This window comes from Hirundo rustica, chromosome 5 (genome assembly GCF_015227805.2).
Source record: "Hirundo rustica isolate bHirRus1 chromosome 5, bHirRus1.pri.v3, whole genome shotgun sequence".
Lineage (NCBI taxonomy): Eukaryota > Metazoa > Chordata > Aves > Passeriformes > Hirundinidae > Hirundo > Hirundo rustica.
In genome coordinates, this window is record NC_053454.1 from 24,010,902 (window position 1) to 24,033,365 (window position 22,464).

The following is a 22,464-nucleotide window of genomic DNA, read 5'->3' on the forward strand; positions in this document are numbered from 1 at the left end:
AATATACACAGTCTGTCAACAGAAATGCACAGGGTCCTAACTTTATTAATTCAAAGCATGAGAAGATTAATTAACCTCAGTGGGGTCATCGAGGGTTCACACCTAAATCATAGTCATACATGTAACACTTCTGCTTGTGCCAGGAAAAAAAAAGTTACAATACATTCACATTTAGATAATCATTAAAAAGGATTCTTAGAATATGTTGTCTGTTGACCTGATCAAATAGATGTTGAAAAATGTGCATCTCCCACTTAAAATGTGGATTTCTTAAATAAAACTGTCCAAGGAAATGATGATAAACAACTTCGATTGTCCATGTAAAAAGGGTCACAGCATGACATGCTAAAAATTGTCTTGCTTTCAACTGATGAAATTATCCATAATACATATATTAGATAATAAAGTGAGTGTTCTAACAGTGCTAATTTGATGATTCACATCTCATGTTCACTTTTTTCCCCTGATTCAATTATCAAAATGGAGACTATGTAATTTAAACACCATTTCTGTTCCCTGTAATATATCCATTTTGATTTACTTATGGATGAAATTTTTCGCATACATATCAAAAAGCCAGTTTGTTAAATATGGCAGTTGAGGTCCAATTTTTAGACAGAGAACCAGACTTTTTTGTATTATATCCAACAACAAAATTAACATAATACATTTTTCTTATGGGTAAATTGAATGCCAGTGTAATGGCAAAACTGCAACTGTCACAGTTTAAAAAAAAAAAAAGCATTGCCTTAAATGAAAAATGACCAAATGAACACAAGACTACACTTCAGAACAGCAGCACTTTTGTTTATTGTTTATTTCCTTGGAGCAATCACAAATAAATAAATAAATGCAGGGTAGAGAAACCAGCCTCTACACTATAAGCATCAGTGGGCATCTCTACCTTGATGAGAGCAGTACAGTGTCAGCAGGTATATACTCTTTGCCTTTTATTATAACTATATCTCCAACATCTACCTGAAAGAAAACTGGGAATTGGTTAATGGTCTCAAACAAAATGTATTATACCCTTGTTTTAAACACAGTAAATATTTACCTGCTGAATTTGCTAGCAAGATGGTTAGAAACTCACACTTAGAGAAGCTAGACTGTACAATTGGAGTTACTGGAATTCTTTGGAAATCTAATCTTTTAAGCCTAATTAGCCAAATAAGCCTAATTTTTAATAGCCTTCTCTATGCAGTTCTTTAATTTGCTGGTTTTGTAAAATACTTTACTGAAAGACGAGTTAAAGAAGAAATTAATCTCACCTAAGACTGCAGTTTTTTTGCATCATACTACATCCTTGCTTTTCCAAAGTTATAAGCCAATTTAATCGGAACCTTGCCTCCAAATTACAGTGAATCAAGTTTTCTTCAAGTTTTCAGGTATGGAAACAACATCAAAACTAAGTGACTAGATGGTAGCATAACATTTAGTTCTTGAAAAATACCTTTAAGAGTCCCTTCCTAATCGCTGCATCGAAGTCTTTAAAGTTCTCATGATTTAAGCCAATGAAGTTCAAAAAATACACAAAGTAAGTAGTTTCCATAAAGAAGTTTCTGCTTTGGCAAACCACCTGATAGTAAGGAAGTGACTAATTTTGTCACAGCCATCATATTATTCAGCTTATTTCCACTGAACCAGTTTGGATGCATGCCATCAAAACAGACTTGACTTCAAAGTATGTTTTGAGAGACAAAGAAAAAATAAAATAAAAGAGATTATACATTTCCCATAATACCGGTTATTTTTTTATCATTAACAATAACATGGAGAAATAAAACAAATATTGAATATGCATTATGTTCTAAAAGTGACCAATAAAGACACACACCTTCTCCCAGTGGACAATCTCCCATGCACCATTTCTTAGTACTAAAAAAAAAAAAAAAAGAAAAAAATAAAGAATTTTCCAGTCGTACAATCTAACTGCAGTATACAGGTATGTGCTAGATCCTTTATGAAAAGCCATACAGACAAATCTCATTTACATAATATTTTAGAGCATGCCTTGTTTCTATGAATTTGGATCAATCATTTCAATATATAGCATGTGTTCTTTATAACAGTTTTTGTACCATTGAATCTTATTACAAAGTCAATTAGAACATTTACAGGCCTTGAGAATCAAATAAATCTGATATAGATTTTTATGATAATGTGTCTTCGAAAATAAATCAGTAACTGGAATAAAAAGTTCCAAAGTTAAAAAGTTTTGAAATTATTGGGGGGGGGGGAGGGCACAGCAAGAGGAATATATTCACTATTCCAAGGTTTGCTGGACCCTTTGATAAGCCAGTTTAATCTACTCCATGGAAGGACACTATCATTTTTTCGTTCTGGATTTGTTTCTGGCTGGTTTAACTGGTTAAAATCAGCTCACAAATGGACGAGTCAGACTCATGAAAACATGCTGAGCCACCTGAAATCTCAAGAGTATTCTAACCTTAGCTTGATCTGGTAAGTTTTTAAGGACAATTGACACACACTAACATTCAGTTAAATCCACTTTCTTATGAGAACAAAGAAAGAAGTGGTATTGCTATGCACCTTTTATATAATGGTTAGAGAACTTGTACCATCAAGCCCTCTGCAGCCTTTCGCATTTGTATCTCCCACTTTTCAGCTGTCTCTAACAGCTAATTTTCAAAAGCATTTTCCATCTGGACTACAGAAGGCTACTTCACCACAGTACAGAAGTGCAGATTTCATCCTGTCAGAATGTCTGATGGTGTCCTGCTGTATCATACATGCATGCAGCCTGAGGCAACAAAAATCATCCACAATGCCGCCGAATATATCCAAATCCTTTGTGAAAGGGTTTTTTATAGTAAACTTTGGAAAGTTAATTTACTTAAGGCTAACTGAGATACAGACCATCATTAAGGAACAGAAAGTTGCATGGGGACCCATATACAGAATCTACACATGCACATGTCACTAACAATTTTGTGTGTTTAAAAGGCAACCAAAGGTGGAGCCACATATACAACACACTACACACATTGCTGCTTTTCAGAGTCACAGAACTGCTGAATACATGAAAACAAAGTAAGAGAGTACTGTACTGATTAACTTTTTAATTATTGTTTTGACAATAGATTGTATTTGACAATACATTTAAAAATTGCTTTGTCAGGATGATGATCAATGCTTCACATATGTTAATCCTGACTTAGCTTAAGAAACGTGTTTCTCAGTGCTAGCAATATTTTATTTATCCTCATCACACATTTAACTTCCAAGATACTCTTCTGCATGCATGGAACTTTCAGGAATCTTACGAACAGTTATCAAAGACTCTGATGAGAGGTAACCAAGAAGACGAGGCAGAAAAGAGAGTAAAACAAGTCTTTATTAAAACTTTGTACACTCTGGACAAAAAGAAAAATTGAAAAGACATTTTAAGATTTCACTGCCACCAAAACTGTTGCTTGCAATCTCAAAAGCTATGAGTGGTTAATTAAAGAATTTTGGATGTCGATATTAAGTTTTCTTTGCTTTTTATGTATTGCTAAGAGGTTATCTGTTTCTCCAGACCTGCCCTCTGGAGACTTCTATTTCTGTGACTTCAGTCAATAGTTTTGTCTTCCCATAATCTCTCCATACCTGCTACTAAGCTCAGTAGTTTCTACATGCTCAGTAGTTTCCTAAGCTACCTTGCCCTCCCAGACCCATAAATTTTACAAGATGTACATACAATTTAGGTAGTCCTTAAAATTTATGTTTCCAGTATTTAGCAGTGCTACACAATTGTTTAACTGATTACTACATTTCTCTCTAAAAAAATTATGGCTATTTTTATTATATATTTAAAAGGATTACATGTAGTATTTTTCTCTGTGGTATTTTTCATATTTTCTGCAATCAAATTCATATGACACTCATTCCTTCTCCTGTTTATAAAAACAGGACTATTTCCATCAAGAGAGCTCTACCTCAGAACAAACAGCATGAAAAGTTGAAGAACAGTAAAGCAGGAACCTAAATTTTGACATCCTACCTGACAAGCACGTTTAGGATATATTAATATATCTCCCTCACTTTCTGAGCTAAAATAACACCAGTTTTATACCACTTTTTTTTAATCAGTATCTATTAAAAAAACCCACATGCCAATGTTTTGGTTATGGTACACTGGCTAAGTATCTCATAATTTCTAATCAAAGTGTTACATTGATTTAATAAAAAAACCCCGAACAAATCAAACCCAAAAGAACCCCATTAGTCTTTATCCACAGTTTTGAAGCAGCATAGAAAGACAGTTTTTTGGATGCTTCCCTCCTATTGCTGGCTCAAAAAAATTATGTGGACTCAGAAATGCAGACTTAATTATAAAGTAGGCCCATTAAATATACAGGTGATTACGATCTTCTAACAGTGACAGCATCACCTATGCTAAATGAGTAAATGCTCAAGTTTCTTAGGAATCTCGCAACTTTAATCTAGAACATATTCTGTTTTGTGGGGCTAACGTCACTGCAAATTATTATTTCAACTGTTTACATTACAAATTTTGAGGTAATCTGCACATGCAATTTCCCACTCAATTACGTCAGTAGTTCAAGTTGTATATACTACCATGTGCAAAAATTCAACGCCCCGCCCCCCCCCAACCATTAACAAAATTTCCTACCTTGAGTTTGTTTCTTGTTCACCGCATTATCCGCTTTATGCCTTTTCTAAATTAAAAATGCAGAGTGGTTAAAGACATCTGTTGAGAAGATAAAGCTTTCATACTGCTAATAAAAACCCCATCTATCAGCCCCTCCTACTCATCTAGTCAATAAACCAGGTAAAAATTTAAACAGGATTATTAATTACTCGCATAGTTACGAACACCAGGAAAGTCACATCCCGTTCTAGGCTAATTGCATTGTACTAAAATATCCTTTCTTGTGGGCAATCTCTATCTGGACACGTTCCTTACAGAAGGAACTGGTGCACTTCAGTACTGTAACTTTGCCCTTTCCTGGAACTGCGAGATGATTCTACTACAGCAAAGATCGTGGAACAATTCTTCATCTAAGTGTCTCACACAGACATCTGAAGTCAGGCAATGACTGTGTAAACGTAATGACTACTTCTACAAAGCTTCTCCAGACTTCAACAGCAGTAACAGACAAGCAAACAATCAACAGCACATCCCCCTACAAAGGCGATGATGCCCCCCAGTTTTAATACAGCTGGGAGACATCTTTTGATACAGCTATTAACAACCAGCATTTTCAAGGTATGACCAAACTGAGATACAAAAAGCTTAGGAGAGTACTAGTTTAAACACACTACTTAGCACTCATGAACTCAGTTTTTACTGAGCAGGAACATGTTTTAGAAAATTAATTTAAATAGTAATAACCAGTTCAGGTACACTTTTTAAACAGATGTTCAGAACTCATGCCTTTGTGACGCAAACAAAATCAGAAGCCATCTTGTACAATGAAAGAAAATTAGGTCAAGATACCTGAGTGATTTATTGCCAATAAAATGCTGATTTGATTCTGAGCTAGCAGCTCTTAAAATGCTACCTTATAACTCTGCCAAAATTGAAATATTATTTTTTACTAGATTTTCAGAGATTACCAGGAGATTCTCCTCTCAAAAAAATGGCTGACTGTACGGAAAAATAACCTTTGATCAAAGGGAAAGCATAACTTGACCAAAGCAGATGGCCATTTGCCCACAGCGTGAATCTCCTCCATTTTGAAAAGGTTAATGTCCAGTGCTATCTGAGGAATGATGGGTGAAAAATCACTGGAAAACAGCTGACAATCTAACACTGCATGTCACAAATCCTGCCAGCACCTTTGAAGCGTATTTGGAAAACACATGCTGTTCATGAATATCTTCTGCTAACATCTTTCTCTTCTTGGTTTTTCACTCCAAAAAAAGAAACATTTGATTCTTGAAAGAGATGTAGTATTTTGACAAGTGTATTTCTTGATAGCCACATACAAGGTTCCCATCCAAAAGCTGTAATATTAAATGAAGATTACCATTCCTGGAGATCCTAGATATTTCACTACGTGAAAAAACCGCGACACAGTGGAAATTAATGGTTAAGAGAATACACTTGAATATTTTACCATGCAGAAAGTGGTCAGCTTTCTCAGCAAAAACAAATACAGCTCTATTGGTTTTAGGTTATCTCTGTAGCATTTTGTAATGAGAACTTTATTTAGCTGCTATATGCAAAACCCACTACATCTGATCTCTGTTTTTCTCCCCTACCACACCAACATGTACACTTCAAGTTACAAAGAGCAAATGGTAGAAATAAATAACAAAAGCAACTGAATGAGATAATTTTAAAAAGGACACTTTGTACAGTAGCAGAAGCCTCAGTTTTATATTTGCCTAGACACTGACAGATGGTGTAAGTCTGTAAGCATTAACAGCAGAATGGTTAAAAATATCTAAAAGAACATGAATTGATTTTATGGCTTTTTTTCAAAAGGGGTTTTGTTTATGTAAAGAGAAAGCAACAAAGGCATTTAAGGGGAAGTTGACTGTAAGGCAGGAAAAACTAGAAATGCCAAATAGAAGCAAAATATTTAATGGAAACCTCATTGCGTGTTGCAGGACCTCTTAACTCTGTGACCCAGGAGCTTCATACAACCTGGGGAGTCTCTATCTTTGCCTACCATCCATTCACAGAGGTAACTGAGCAGAAAACCAAGTTGACTGTATCAATAAAGGCAGCATGTCACCAACCACTCCCCATTCTAAACCTCCTTTGCAGCTCAACACTCCTCCTCTTGGTCATGTTTCTGCATGTATGTTGTAATTCTGCTCAAACACAATAAATCTGATTTTCCCAGGTACCTTACTATTGGTGTGCAAGGAAAGACTATACTATCTGCAACCCCTTCCAAAACTCAATGAGAAGAGCTCACAAACAGGAATCCTACTCTAGTAGACAAGACATTCTGCTTTATTATGACATATATAATGTCTTGTCCTTCTCATAACATACCTGCAGAACTGAAATAAAACAAAAGCAGATAAAGAAATTCTTAGCATCTAGAGTTATTTGGTAAATAATTAAGATTAATTTAATTCCTTAGATACAATAGGTATCACTTAAAAGACTCAATTATTTTAAGCAAGTTAGAGACAGGTTTCTATCATACACTTAGTGAAGAGAGGGCAAGAAGAAACCTGGAAAACTCCAACATCTTTTGTATGAAGTGAAACAGACTGAAATGCCCTTCTCTCCCTCAAAATAAAATAAAATAAATCAGAAGGAAAACTTCTGTATTGACAATGTCACAGCTCTTTTGAAGTTTTCTTTCAATGAAAGAAGAAAGCCAAACAACCACTACCACAGACAGTGACTGGAAAGAGCCTAGGAAAGCCTGGCAAACATGAAGGCACTGCCTAACAAGGACCAATTCTATGTCTGTTCCTGGCCATCAGGAGTCAGCAGATCACACTTAGCACCAAGAAAATGCTTTTAGGAAATGCTAACAGTAAATTGCACTGGATTGGAGCAACAGGAAAAAAACTGAAAAGGCCTACTCCCCGTGCCCTCTAAAAACCCATGAAAAGTCACAACAGTGAAACTAAGGATTTTATATATATGACATTAAAAATAAAGAGGTACATCAAATGCTTGGACCTGGATTTGACAACTGAGAAACACTTTTGTAATATTATAAATGAAAAATATGACAGCTATTTACAAAATATTGCTATTAAATACTTACAATATCCTCTATTATCTCCTTCACCGCAGCTACAGCTAAAATAAATAAGAGAGGAACCAATGTTGTGTAGCGGCCTGTTGGTGACACATCTGGTATTTGCTATTAAAAAGAAAAGGAGAAAAAATATTTTGCCTTGCTGGTTGAAAACATTTTTAATACAAGAAACAGTACTTTCTGTGCAAATAAAGACAAGTGAAATAATTTTTTAGACATGGTGTTAATTATTCTAAGACACCTTTATAGTCTTCATTTCACTGATACCCTGACACTGGGCTTTAAAGTCCTAATGTTCCACTTGCTAACACTTCTGAAACCTCGTATTCTCTCTAGCTTGAGGTGCCCAGTGGCAGCACAGGGAACACTGCTGGACCACTGGATTAACCTGAGATGTTAGTTGGGGTTAGCAGGATGTTTATTTAGAAGTCACAGGCTTGTAGTCAGAAAATCTAATGAAACCTTGAACTTTTGCCCCCCTTAGAAAACAGCTGTAAGCTACTTATGCAGATGCATCATAAAAAACTGTCTGAAGCACTTAGAGTAGAAGCAAAGACATTGCAGTTAGGACACAGCAATAAACTTTGACTTGAAGAAACATTTGAAGGGAGGAAGGAAAAAGTACACATTGTTTATATGCCATTTTTCAGTAGTTTTTGCTTGGTATGTCAATCCCTAACACAATGACCACCTCAACAGACAAATCAACACATCGTATACAATGCATATGAAATCATGCAGAAAATGTGTTTTTATCAAATATGTCTGAAATGCAGAACTAGTCAATGGTAATTACAACTGCACCTGAACACAGTTCAATTTTTCATTTATCATCAGCTAATGCATTGAAAGAATAGTATACAAAAATCCTACACTGTTTTCAACTTGAACTATCACAAAACTAAAATACAGATGTGCAGAATATTATGTACTTCTTCAAAAAAGTCTCAGTAAGCTGGATCAGGGATTTCACTTTACAAACCTATCTAATGAAGCTACAGTGGTGATATAAACAGACTGAGTGCTTCCTTCCTAACCAATACAATGATTAGCTGGTTTACAGGAAATAGTTGCTGTAGTATTGAACTCCATAACTGTTTTTGTTTGTCCAGGCTCAATTTCAATCTTTATCGCTAAGAATAAAATCACTTCCCCTCAGCTGCAATTCCTGTCCCTTGATAGAACTTACAGGAATAAAGTTCACAGAGTTCAGGTTTTAAGACAGTACCCTCTAGAAGAAATGCCAACTACAGGTGACAGTTTTCTGTATATGCCAGATATTTTTAAATGGAATTTACTTTTTACAACTCTTTTTGATCCAACAGAATTTCAGCTATACTTAGCTTTTTATAGGAAAATCTTTGTGTGCATTTTGTTATCTCCTAGGAGCAAGAAAACCACAAACCCAAGCATTTTATTAAAGATATGTCCACATCATACAGCTGTTCTGATAAGCCAGCTAGCTTGGAAAGAACAGTTCAGCAACCTCAAGTAGCTCAGTATCTCTGTCTATAATACAAATGGTTTCTTAGCAAGTTTAAAACATCTTATTGTTGATCTTACCTGAAGCAATGCAATAAAAAGAAAAAATGCATTAGCAGCTCTTCTGAACTGGGAATAAAGGAACCTTGGCAGGAATGTGATTATGTTGTACTTTGCAGTGCTGAAAGGAAGAGACAAAAACACATACTATTATAACTACAAAAAATTCTTCAAATGTATTCTTTCCCTCTCAGTTATTCAAGCTTTCAAATTAAACCGTTCGCTTTTTGATTCTTAACTGATAAACACTGGATATTAAGTGTGCTTTTGCTAGGCTGGAAGAAGAGAATAAAATTTATCCTAGCAAAACAACCTCTGCTAAGCCATTATCACAAAACGTTTGAGCCCCCAGCTCTCTGTCAGCCTTTTACATCTGTTTAAGAACAGACCACCACCACCTAAGGTTCTAAAACAATACATGCTAAAACAATCATGCCAAAAACTTTTAAGCAAAAGACTTGTAAGAATATTTTAACTTCTTTTTAAGTCATATTTACTTTGACCTTGCACAAAACAGTCAATAGAAGGGGGAATGAATGTATCCTGCAAAAGACCTCTACTCTGTAACCAAGCAAAAGACAGGAAAAGTTGAATACACCAAGAAATAGCATATTGAGTTCTTCAATGTCACGGAAAATCTCACATTATTCTCAATGTCTACAAAATTTCTGCACATTATCAAAGGTACCTTCAGAAAACACACCTACCTGGGACAGAGGTATCTTTGAGGTTCATTTCCTTTGAATTTTAACAACAGAAGTGAGGATGCTATCAGACGTAAACACGCATTACTTAGGAGTATTTACTGTATGACTTAAAATGAATCAAAAGCAAACAAAAAACCCCAGCATAAACCATCAGCAAAGTCTCTAAGCCTGAACCAGAAAACTAGTCTCTTATGCAACCACAGCATCTTTGTAACTGGCTGACTGAAAAAGCCATGTGTTTCCAAAGCACAAACAATGCTGTGCTCAAGTGCAGTACATCTGCATCACTATTCAGCTAATAGGAATAGGTTCAAAGACGAGCTGAACTGAAACCTGAAGAACAAATCCATCCTCTAGGAACATATTGATGGATACAGGTGTAAAGCAGCTATACCTTCCCCACTCCATTCTTAAAAATTCAGGTAAGGTTTGTAACTGAAACAGCTTGTCTCTTCATTTCACTTCATTCTTCCCTCCAGTATCTAAGACTGTCATTGGTGGCCAGTAGAAATGACAGAAAAAGAATAAATGAAACCATTTCAATTTTGCTATTCAGCATGCAATATTGTTTTTGTTAATACCTGACATGATTATTGCAGAATTTGGTTAGCTGGGGCTGATTGATGAATATAGTTCTCACTTCCTCTTGATCAGCTAGGGAGGTTTTCTCTGAAACATCCTCCGTCTTCTCATAGCCTGTAAAAACACAGCATGATTTTCCATATAAATACATTTACTTACACAAGATTGGAGACACTTCTTGAGACAAGAAAGACATTTCTTGTGAATATGAACTCAATGTATTTGCATTTCTCACAAGTAATGACCCCTGAAAAAACAAAACTGTCTTTTTTATATAATCAAGATGCTCAGTAAAAATCTACACGCCCTACAGACCATCATTACCTTGCAAAGATCACTGAGAATGGCCTAATGGTGAGACCTGCCAGCTCCCTCTGCACTCCTGATTGCATCTTATTAGATCCCATGGACTCTTGTACTGCCAGTTTGTTTAACTGTTCCCTAAACTGATCCTTCTCCACCAAGGTAAGTCTTTTTTGTTTTGGACTTTCCAACTGGTATCAGGAACCACAGGTTCCTGAAGGCTGATCTTATCTGTCGAGACTGAAGGGGAGAAGACAGTGTTTACTGCATCCTATTCTGTCCTTTGTTTCCAGGTTCACTGCGGTATGCAGTCTAGAGGCATCACCTTTCCCACAGTCATCATCTTCCTGCTGTTACATCTGAAGAACAAGAATTGTGTCTACAAGCCACTCACCGGGTTAAAACCCAGGTAGGCTGTGACTTTGCCAGCTAAACCCATCTCTCTCCACTCCTCTATAGCCACCTATTGCTGCTTTGAGCTCTTGTAGGTTCCTTTTTTTACATGTAAGCTTTGTCAGTGACTCCTTGATAATTCGTAGAATTGTTTGGGTTACAAGGAACCTTAGAATTCATGTAGTTCCAACCCCCCTGTCATGGGCAGTGAACCTTCCAGTCAATCAGATTATTCAGAACATCATCAAGCCTGGTCTTGAACATTTCCAGGGATAGGGAGTCCACAATCTCTCCAGGCAACCTGTTCAATGCCTTATCATCCTTAAAGATTCCCTTCCTAATACGCAATCTAAACCTAACCTCCTTCAGCTTAAGGTCATTCCCCCTTGTCCTATCACTACAGACCCTTGTGAAAAGTTCCTCTGTAACCTCCTTGCAGGCCTCTTAGACACTGGAATGCTGCTAGAAGGCCCCCCCCAAGCCTTCTCGTCTTCAGGCTGAACTCTCTCAGCCTGTCTCCATACATCTGTTCCAGTCCTGTTATTAACTCAGTAGCCCTCCTCTGGACTTGTTCCAACAAGTCCATGTCTTTCTTATGCTGGGGACCCCAGAGCTGGATTCAGTACTCCAGGTGGGGTATCACAAGAGCAGAGAAGATGGACAGAAGCACCTCTCTTGACCTGCTGGTCATGCCTCTTTTGATGCAGCCCATGTGGTTGGCCTTCAGGGCTCCAAATGTACAATGTCAAATCCTGCTGAGCTTCTTGTACACCAACACCCCCAAGTCCTCAGGGCTGCTGCCAGTCCACTCTCCATTCAATCTGTATATGTGCTTGGGATTGCCCTGACCCAGGTGCAGGACCTTGCACTCGGCCTTGTTGAACTTCATGAGGTTCACACAAGCCCACCTCAAAAGACTGTCAAGGTGTCTCTGGGTGATATCACTTCCCTCCAGCATGTCAATCGCATCACACAGCTTGGCATTGTTAGCGAACTCGCTGAGGGGTCACTCAGTCCCACTGTCCAAATCACTGACAAAGATGTTAAAAAAGTGTCAGTTCCCATACTGACCCCTGAGGATGTTCCACTGAGCTAGCGACTGCAATTCTTGGAATGCATCCATTCAGACACTTTTTTATCCACTGTGTGGTCCATCCACCAAATCCATGTGTCTCTAGAGACAAGGATGTTGTGTGGGACACTGTCAAATGCCTTACTTCACCCAGTCCTTCTGCCACCTTGGCTTGATTTCTTGCTCATCATGATGGACCAGTCTTGAGCTGGAAGGGCATGATCATTGGAAGCCAAGGCCATTAAGCTGGTTAATCTCCGCTGGTTAGTTTCGTTGGTCAATGAGATACCATTCCTTCACTTGCTCTGGATTTTCTTTGTGACACTAGCCAGATTATTCCCAGAGAAGTGGTATAAGTATATTCTTCATTCTGTGTGTGCTTATTTTGAAATAGTTTTATTAGACTCACTGACATTTCCCAATACCTGCCTCCACTAGCCAATGAAAGTTGAGCTTTCTGTACACTCTTCAATGGACTTTGAGGAATCTTGCGCCAGCCTGCATCCCAACTTTCATCTGTAAAAGGGGAGACCGAAGTATTCTTCTTTCCCAAGGCTTTTCACTAATGTTTTGTCAACCAGTCAGTAACTACATTGCTGACAACAGGCCTAAGCAATCTTCAGGCAGGAGCCTGTAAAGTACCAACAAGTATAGCACAAATCAATCACCATAAAGTTTTCACATGATATCAATAATCTGTGGGTATATAGCTGCTTGTTAAATATTCATTGTTCATTCTGTATGAGAATAAGACACTGAGAACTCCTATGTTATAATGCAACTGAATACATCAGAATGTATAGCATGTCAAGGATAATTAGGGCTGTACATGAAAACTTAATGCTTGTACATTTTCTAAATGTCTGCAAACATGTTAGGCAAAATCCAAGCCATTCTTCAGTCTACTGGCCCAATATATTGCCTCTTACCTATTCAAAATACATTTTGGACACAACTTTGCAAGGTCAAGTCTCCACACATTGAGTAAAGGCTCAGCAGTAGCTTTTAATTTCATCCCATTTGCATTCGTAATTCACAGACTCTATTATGATACAGGAAATCCCCACTACTATATTCACTCTCTGCAATTTCTCTATTTCTTTCCTTGCACAATGAAAGACATGTGCATTCAAACATCAGAATTTATCTCAAGAAGTCTCTTCAGAGGAAGGGCAGCCAGCCTAACTGGCTGGCCCACCTTAACAGGGGCTGGCAAAATACTCCTCAAGGAACCACACAGGCTCATTTGGGAGTCTAACCCAGCAAAACAAACAAACAACCAAACCAAACCAAACCAACAAAGAACCCCAAACAACGAACAGCTCCCATAAAACTTCAATAACAACAAATTGCAAATAAATAAGAAACCAATGAAACAAACAAACACAGCCCCCAAACCAATTAGAGCTTCTTTCAACAAGACACCCACTGAAGACCGTATTTTGATTCCAACAATAAATTTGCAAAAAGTATCTCTCTTCAAACACACAGTATTTGCAGGGACTCTCCCTAGACCATTCTTGATTAAAAAGTTTCTACATTAGTAAAACAACAACAGTAAATTCCACACCCCTAATTTTTCCTTTAGGAAGGGTAGTTTAAGACTTTCAGTTTTCTTTCCATGAAACAGTCTCATTTTCATTACAGGAATGGGACAGTGTTACATATGCATATACTGCAATATGGAAATAAAGGGAAGAAAACCCTCAACCAAATTGCCAAAAAGATTTTAATAAACCCCTCTTAATCATTAAAAAAATATTTTTTATTCTCTAAGTAGAGCTTTCAAAACCTTTGAAAGCTGATGCTGCAGCCAAGAAGCTCTTATATAACTAAGTGCTATGGTTTAACCTGGCAGGCAGCTAAATACCACACAATCACTCACTCGCCTACCCCAAGTGCTGGGGCAGAGAATCAGAAAAAAGGAAAAATTCATGGGCTGAGATAAAAACAGCTTAACAGGACACAAAAAGAAGTGAAAGTAATGATAAAATAATATACAAAGCAAGTAATGCACAATTGCCCACCAACCACTGACCAATGTCCATCCAGTCCCTGAGACACAGGCCGCCAGCCCTCTGCCAACTCTCCCGTGGTTCTGTTGTTCAGCATAATGCCAAAAGGTCTGGGATATCCCCTTGGTCAGCTGTGAGGCAGCTACCCTGGGCTGTGTCTCCTCCCTAATTCTTGCAAACATCCAAGTATGAGTATGCTGACAAGTCCTTTATTTAGTGTAAGTGCTGCTCAGAAACAACTGAGTGTGCTATCAACATCAGTGTGCTATCAATATTATTCTCATCCTAGACCCAAAACACAGCACTTCATCAGCTGCTAAGAAGAAAACTAACTCTATCCCAGCCAAAGTCAGAACAGTCTGTTTGCTAGCTCATATTTCTGAAGCACGTGGCATAGTTCAAAGACAGAATCACTATGAAAAAGAAAATGTCTTCAGAATTATTTATTGTAAAGCCATGACAGACCTTTCGTGACAGAACAGGCACTGGGAACGTGATTCATCAGTCTGTCCTTCTGAGGAGCGAATTTAAACGACCTGCTTGAACCTGCTGGCACCACTGAGATGATCAAACCTGTCTAGAATTAAACCAAGTTTTTTCCCTGTTGTGAAGCACTGGGATTGAAACACACTGGCCAGAAATAAACAACCGACACAAGTCACTCTAACAATCTGGTAAAATGTTATATAGTCCTAAAGACTGTAATTAGAAATACCTAAGGATATATTAGGCACTACAAAAATCAATAGTCTGCTGAAGACAATCGGATGACCCCTACAGAATTTCAAAATACCTTCTTTCTTCACGTGAAAGCCACCTCATCTTACCCAAGTTTAGCTTCACCTAGATTTTTGTACAAGTATTTACCTTCACCAACAAGAACTAGTTATTACCTACTAGTTTTGGTAGGCAGCATCATGGTATCTCAACTCTTTACCCTTTCTCAGTGATGTATTATAGTTCACTGAACTCCACCAACACACAGAGGAAAAGGATTAATGCTTCAATCTTCAGAGACCCCTATTAAGACCTGCAAAGAACAATTCCACTCTCCCAGAACCTCTCAAAAGAAACAGAATTATTTGAATAATTCAATTTCATATTATTTAATAGATGCATATATTAACTGTGAAACTATATATAGCTAAAATAACCACAGTTAGTTACTGTATTTAATAAAGCTGTAGGCCACACTACTCAGAGATCAGATTCCCCATGTGTCTTGCAATTGCAGAATACATGACGCCAATTTCCTAAATTTGTTTAAGAGGGCCAGATCTTCTGTGCTGTGAGCGACTTTATTGATACTCATACCACTTCAGAATGGTAAGCAGCACCTGTCCCTTTCAACAGGATAACGGACACAAAAATCTATTAAAACATGGTTATAAGCCTGCCTGGTTATCCTTCATCAGCCATGAGGAACTTGCAGAGGTTTGGAAGAATGGCACAAAATCATTAGTTCCTTTTTGCTCAAATTCTTTTTTCTATGCAGGTAACATGTTGGTTTACAATTTTTATTTTGCAATAATTTACAGACTGTAGTGTCAATTCTTCTGCGCAGCTGTTGACCACTTCTTGGGAATGATACATGTGCACATCATTCTGACAGTTCTGATTCAGTTTGTTTTATCTGAGCACAACAGTTGATTTTTTTTTTTTCTAATAACATTATCATTATCGCTTCTTGTGAGAGAGAGCTTAGTTCTTTCTGAGATGGTGTCCAAGACATTTCAGCCTGGTAAGGAAGTTCATGATCCATGGAAAAGGTCTCTGAAGCAGAAATTAGTTGCTGCAGTGACAGGAGAGAAAAGTGAGTTTTTAAGCCCAAAGATACAATATAAAAATTCTAAAATAAGGAAAGTAATACTGTCTGTCAGACCCCTACAAGGCTAAGGAATGGTCCACACCATGACAGAAGTCATGGAAGCCGTTGTTGGTGATTACAGTATTACTAGTGTTCCAAGAACACAGAAGGACCCCGCCAGTAACAACTCTGCATTGGGGGCAAGACTTTGGTGGAGTTCCCTGAAAGAAGCCTTATCATCACTTGGCATAGTGCTTATCTAAAGAGACTTGGGTGATTGTCAGAACAAGGGTTTGACAGTTCCTTTATGCCCCTGTCAAATACTGAGACCCACCCAGCAGGGTGCTGGAGTTCTCTCTTTTAGAAAACAGTAGCATTTACAAAGAGCTGTTTAGAAATGCCCACTATGTAGTCTAAATGTATGGACTAACAGAACTTGGAAGCACTCATCTCAAAAAGAAAAAGAGACTAACTGATGTTGGTTTCATTGTGAACTAAATCTAAACAAAGATTAAATGTAGATCAAATTAATTAGCTAGTGTCACATTAATGTAAGCCTAAAAAAACAGTAACAGATTTAAATTTTTTTTGAGTAGTACTACATATATATCAAAGTACAATATGAGTCATATAGAATCAACTCGATTGATGTCACAAAAAACCTATCATGTAATTTTGCAAAAGTTAAGTTTCTTAAAAGACGTTTTATACCTACTGTCAGTCCTAAAGAAAGTGGTTTTGCTAAGCTTCTTAAACCCAGTATTAACTGCTTCACAGTCATTCAACCTTGAAAAATAAACCAGACTCTTTTTTTTCCTTTTACTGCAATTGCAAATCTTAGATAGCCAGTTACCTTTAGGGAACACCACATTTATTCAGTTAATAACCATTAAGAGTTCTGTAACTAGATAATTTTAAAGAGAGCATCAATTTTCCCAATTTCTTTATTCAATGCTCAGCTTGCAGTGAAAGCCCATTGCCTGGAACAAGGCTAAGTGGAAAAGAACTGAAATTAACCACTGAAAAATTGGACATTTAACTAGTCTTGTTATATGCATCTACTAATCACTGTGAGTATATAGAACTGCTGCTGTGGTTGTAAACACGTCAGAAACATTTCTGAAAGGATGCACTTTCTCCCTTTCTTAGAAAGACTCACTCTTCTATTTCTTTGCCACTAACATTTCTTAGGCAGAGCCAGACCTCCTACAAACCTACTTTTGGTGGAGGAAGACATATAACATGGTAAAACTGGAAGATAACATCAATCTAACATCCCACTTCTAATCTATGTTTCTTTGTCCAAAAATCAAAATATTCTTTGTTTGGAAAAAAGGAAGAAAGACACAGGGAGGAAGTTTCTGCCTCCCTATACCAAGCAAAGCAAAACAAAGCCCCCCTCCCCGCCCCCCCCCGAAAAAAAAAAAAATCAAAAAGTCAACTGGATATATGGTTTAAGCAAGGACACTTTCAGACAAGGAGCTAAATCTGGCATACTTGCTTCAATACTTCTTATGCCATTACCAGGATACTGTTATTGTTACCTACAGCAACCAAAAATCACAGGCTGTCCCAACATACCGCTGCTTTGGGGTTCACGATTTCAAATTTTACCTTTGCATGCAATAAATCTTACGAGTAATGCAATTGCACTGCAGTGATTCTTTTCACAAGGCAGCTGCTGACACCTTACCTGAGGTTAAACAAATCCACTTAGGCACGAGACCTTAGCACTGTCTTCCCGGCACAAGCCCTATGTCAGAAAGGCTTCTTTCTGATCATCGGCACACACGTACATGTTACACACACTGAAGAGGGATTCCGGCTTCCTGCCGGGCCGAGGACCCCAGGCCATGAGCCCCCGCTGCCGCTTGGGGCCGGCGGACTGAGCACCAAACACCGCGGGGAAAACGAAACCACCGCTCGCCCTGAAACCTGCGCTGCCATCGCTGAGGGGCAAAATGCTGCCTGGGGCTCGCCGGACATCGACAACCATAAATACGAGGCCTCCCCGAGAACACCGGCACCGCTCACGCCCCAGGCTAGGGTCGGCGCCGCCGCAGCCCCACCGGGGCCGGACGGCACGACAGGAGACGGGGGTGAGGAGCGCGGCGGCGGCGCGACACCGGCTCCCACAGCCCCCTCCCGCCTAGGCGGCGCAGACCCCGCCGCGGCTCCGCGCCGGAACGGCGGCCGTGCTCCCCCGTCCCTCCCTGCCGGCGCGGAGAGGCGTGCGGCTCTTACCCTCTGCGCGGGAGCGGATCTCGGACACCGTTTTCTGCACGGCCGGCATCGCCGGGGCGGTGGCGCGGCCGCCTCCCTCCAACGGCGCGCCCTGCACCTGCCGCGCGGCGGAGCGCGCCCTGCGCCGCCGCGAGGCCCGGGGCGAGAGCGGCGGGTCCCGACGGCGGCGGCGGCTCCTCCGGCAGCCCGAGGCGGCGGCTCCGGCAGCCCGAGGCAGCGCCTCTCCCCGGCAGCGCCTCTCCCCGGCTGCGCCTCTTCCCGCTGGCGCCGCCGCTGCTCACTGACAGCCGCGGCGCCCGCGCTCCGCACTCGCCGGCCCCCTCCGGAACCTACCAACTCCGCCCCCGCCCTCCGCGCCTCCCTGTCCCGAAGCGTCCCGCCGCCATCTCCCCGTCCCCCCGGGCTCGGGCTTGTGGGGTCACTGCTCCTAACCGGGCACCGGCACTACGGCGGTCTGTGTCCCGCCTCTGGAGCGAGCGAAGGGCTTCCCGTGCGCCCCCCCACCCCGTGACGCGGGGGAATGGAACGCGCCGAGCCCTGGGCCGCTGCCCGGCACTGGGGGCGGGCGGGGGAAGCCCCGGGCAAGGTCGCCCCGCGTCTCCGGCAGCCGCGGCGGGCGGGACCCTTGGCCGAGGCGGGGAGTGCCGGGGGCCAGGCGGGGCCCCGCAAGGCGTGAGCGGCCCGGTGGCCTTGCCAGGCGGGCCAGGGGGCGGAGGGCAGCGGGCCCGGCGGCGCGCCGGTAGAGCTGCTCAGCCGTGATTATATGCAGAGCTGACTCCCTCCCTTCCTGCCTCCCTCGGTCTCGTACGCTGCTGAGGGAGATGTAAATGGAGCGAGGGGCGCGGTGGGGGCTGGGAGGCGTTCATCCGAAGAGGGAATTTGAAACGGTGTTCCGTAGCCCTCATTCAGGCGGGTAGAGTGTTCGTGCCACGCTCTGTTTGACAGGCAGCCTTCAAACTCTCGCCCGGCTTTTTATTTTTAATCTCAGTCAGGATGCCGCAGTTTGACAGCCGTGAGTCAGTGTGAATGCGAGCGCTGCTCCTGTGCGGGCTGGTGGAAAGGAGGTCCCCGCTGCAGATGCCTCGGGCGGAAGCAGCAGCGGCACTTTCACTTCAGGACTGTGAGCGTAACCCTGGGGTGACTGCAACAGGCTGAGCAGTGCGCCTGCCTCATGCTGTCCCTATGCCGCGGTGAAAAACAGCCACAGTAAAAACAGGCTGCAGAAGAAAATAGGAAAGATGACGGGATTTGGAGGCAGGTCTACTTGGCATAATTATGTCTTGCATCTGTTTCACTCAGGCATAAGGCATACTGACTGCCTAGAGGATGATGGAACTTATGAAATGGAATAAAGCTGCTATTGTCTCATAAATCTTGAGAGGATTTGAGGCTGACGTGTCCATTAAAGGCTACCATTGTGTCCTCCAGAAAGTACATAACACAGATTACAGATGTGGGATTGCTGCTCTTTTCAGTATAGAGCATACACACCCACTATAAGAAAATGAGATATAGTCTTGACAGCAACGGAATGAATCTTTGATAAAATTGTATACATTTAATCTCTGTAAGTGGATCAAGCAAAACATGTAAATATGGTTGGGGCTTAGGGTTTAGTTATGGACCTGGCAGTGTTAATGGTTGGACTCAATTGTCTTAGAGGTCTTTTTCAGTATTAATAATTTTATGATTCTATGAAGTAGTGCTTCATTCATGGAGGAAAGTGAACCAAGAATTTGTTTTTTTTAAATGGTGAGCTCAGATATCAAGGAAGGGGAATAATTTGCTTCAGAGAAAACTGCATTGGGAAATAAATACTGTGGATTTCTTTCAAGTCACAGGCCAGAAAACCTGCTCAAGAGTGTCCTTCAAAAGAGAATGCTCTTCTGCATCATCCTATGCAGCAATCTGTGTGGGTTGTTTGTGTTTTTGTGGGTTTTGAGTTTCATTTTTCCTTTTCTGAACTACAGAAAGGATTGTAGAAAGATGTCTCTTCGTGCATATTTCTGGTAAAACAAAATGCCTGGAAACAACATGCATTGCTCATCCAGTTTTAAGTAGTATTCAGTGTGGGTCACTCAGCTGTGGGCAGTCTTGGCTAGTGCAAATTGCTTTAGGCAAGAAACAGCTTCTAGTTTTCTGTGAGATTCCATTGAAGCCTGACTGAAGCAATCATGTAGGGAACTCAATATATATATATATATATGTATATACAAACCTCCCAGCATAAATAGGACCCTTTTGTGAAAGAGGATCTTGAGGGGGTGGAAGTGGTGGTTTGCAATTCCTAGCAGCTTCACTATTGTTAAAAGGCTGCAACAAAATTGTGACATTCACCGTAAATCAATATACATGCCAGTCAACATGCATTTCTCCCCAAATTACTACAGTGGTGCTGGCAAATAGGATTGACACTTAAATCCACATTTGGATGTTAGTTTATGTCTAAACTGTGGTTTTTTGGCTGTAATATCCCTGGCAAGTGATGCTTATTACTGATACCTTTGGGTAGCTGGAAGTGTACCCTCTTGAGAACAGAAGACAGTATAACAATGCTGCCAAGTGTTATTTAAAATTGTGAGTAGGTATTTTACAAATAAGGCCACTATCCACCTCACAAAACAGCACAGCAACAAAATTACTAGCTTTATTCTTGGTATACTTTTGTGTATTCTGAGTTATTATGAAAGCTTAATAGTTCTTTTTATTTTAAAGAAAAAGCCTTTTTGAAATTATAGCATGACTAATATTTGAAAGAATGAGTAAGGTTTTTAAAACTTGCCATGAGATAAGAAATTCTCCATTTTGCCAGTTTTTATTCTACAAAGTCTCAATGGTAAGATAAACATGTTTAACCATTTAGTTAGACAACACACAGTTCATCCAGCTGTCATCCAGATGAATGAAACTCAGCCACTATATTTCCTAACAGTCCCCATCCACTTGCAACATTACTCCAGTAGAAGCACAGTAGTGTCTATTTCTTCTATATTTCCCTCAGAAGACCTCCCAGCAGAACCAACTGGCCTTTGTATTTATTTCTTTCCTTTGGAAGACAACTGTATGAGCTCCATCCTTTCACCTCTTCTGTATAACTGGAACCTATGTTACTCAAGAAGTTTCCACCTCCATACCCCACTCTTCTCATTTTGATACAAAGAGGTCAGAAAAGGCTTCTGCAGCTTTTTAAGCTGAGAGTATGCTTAGTTTATGCACTTGAAAATGTGCTCTATATTTAAGGAATCCAATATTTAGCTCTGGATCATCACTTGTTTGGAATGCACATGACAGGACTGCAAAACAGAAGCATCCCAGTGTGCTTTCCAACACGGCTATAAATTAAACAGTATTTCTATATTCTGCTTTAAAGATTAGGTGACACTCTTAATTGACTTTTCTCTTCAATTTCACTGTGTATTTTGAAATATGTAGAAGCTCTGGTGGAACAGACCAATTTATTTGCATTAATTTATCACCTCATGCTACCTTTTGGAACAAAAGACAACAGAAACCTAATTTTAAAAATATATGCAGAAAAAAATGCATTTTAATTGAGTAGAATAGGTTATTTCAGACATGAAATATCTTGCAATGACAGCTGAAATGTTGAGCTAGTACAGGAAAATTGTGAAAGGATACACATAAGACAAAAATATCACCTCCACTATTCCACAGTTTGATGATTTGACTGAGCTATTATGATCCAGTCTTATATCCCCATTTCATCTCTAGTGGCTTCCAGGGGTATAGACTACTTAACTCAACTCAGAACTGTTCTTGAAAATGGTATAAACCCTTTATTAGAAAATACAGAAGTTTCCATTCTTTCAGGTATACTAACTATGCACTGTAGTAGCCTACCAGGATATTACTCTATACTTTTACTTACTATATAAAATGACTGCATATATAAAGCAGGATAAATGAGGTCTGCAGGCTTGAAGTTTTCACAAACTTGACACATAGAAAATTTTAGTCTAGGTTTTCCCAGTAATGTTATTAATTCATATGAATGAATTTTCAGGGTGCAATCTCCCTTTATGATATACTGACAGAAAACAAGTGGCCAAGTTTCATACAGTAGTAGAAGGGA

General features: G+C 39.8%; 1 protein-coding gene across 4 annotated transcripts in view; it reads right to left on the bottom strand.

Moving 5' to 3' along the window:
- The window catches only part of ATP8A1 (ATPase phospholipid transporting 8A1), a 103,616-nt gene extending 85,131 nt beyond the window's left edge, over positions 1 to 18,485 (bottom strand). For 2 of the 4 annotated variants that reach the window (XM_040064351.2, XM_040064349.2), the window contains exons 1-7: positions 18,372 to 18,485; positions 10,537 to 10,651; positions 9,270 to 9,369; positions 7,713 to 7,811; positions 4,640 to 4,685; positions 1,838 to 1,878; positions 905 to 978 (exon numbers count right to left, since the gene is read on the bottom strand). In XM_040064351.2, coding sequence (XP_039920285.1) covers positions 905 to 978; positions 1,838 to 1,878; positions 4,640 to 4,685; positions 7,713 to 7,811; positions 9,270 to 9,369; positions 10,537 to 10,651; positions 18,372 to 18,420 — 524 coding nt within the window. In that variant the 5' untranslated portion in view covers positions 18,421 to 18,485. Of the gene's footprint in view, positions 1 to 904; positions 979 to 1,837; positions 1,879 to 4,639; positions 4,686 to 7,712; positions 7,812 to 9,269; positions 9,370 to 10,536; positions 10,652 to 18,371 lie in introns of those variants that run through there. The other 2 variants (XM_040064348.2, XM_040064352.2) reach the window with 2 other exon arrangements.
- Between the last annotated feature and the right edge of the window lie 3,979 nt (positions 18,486 to 22,464).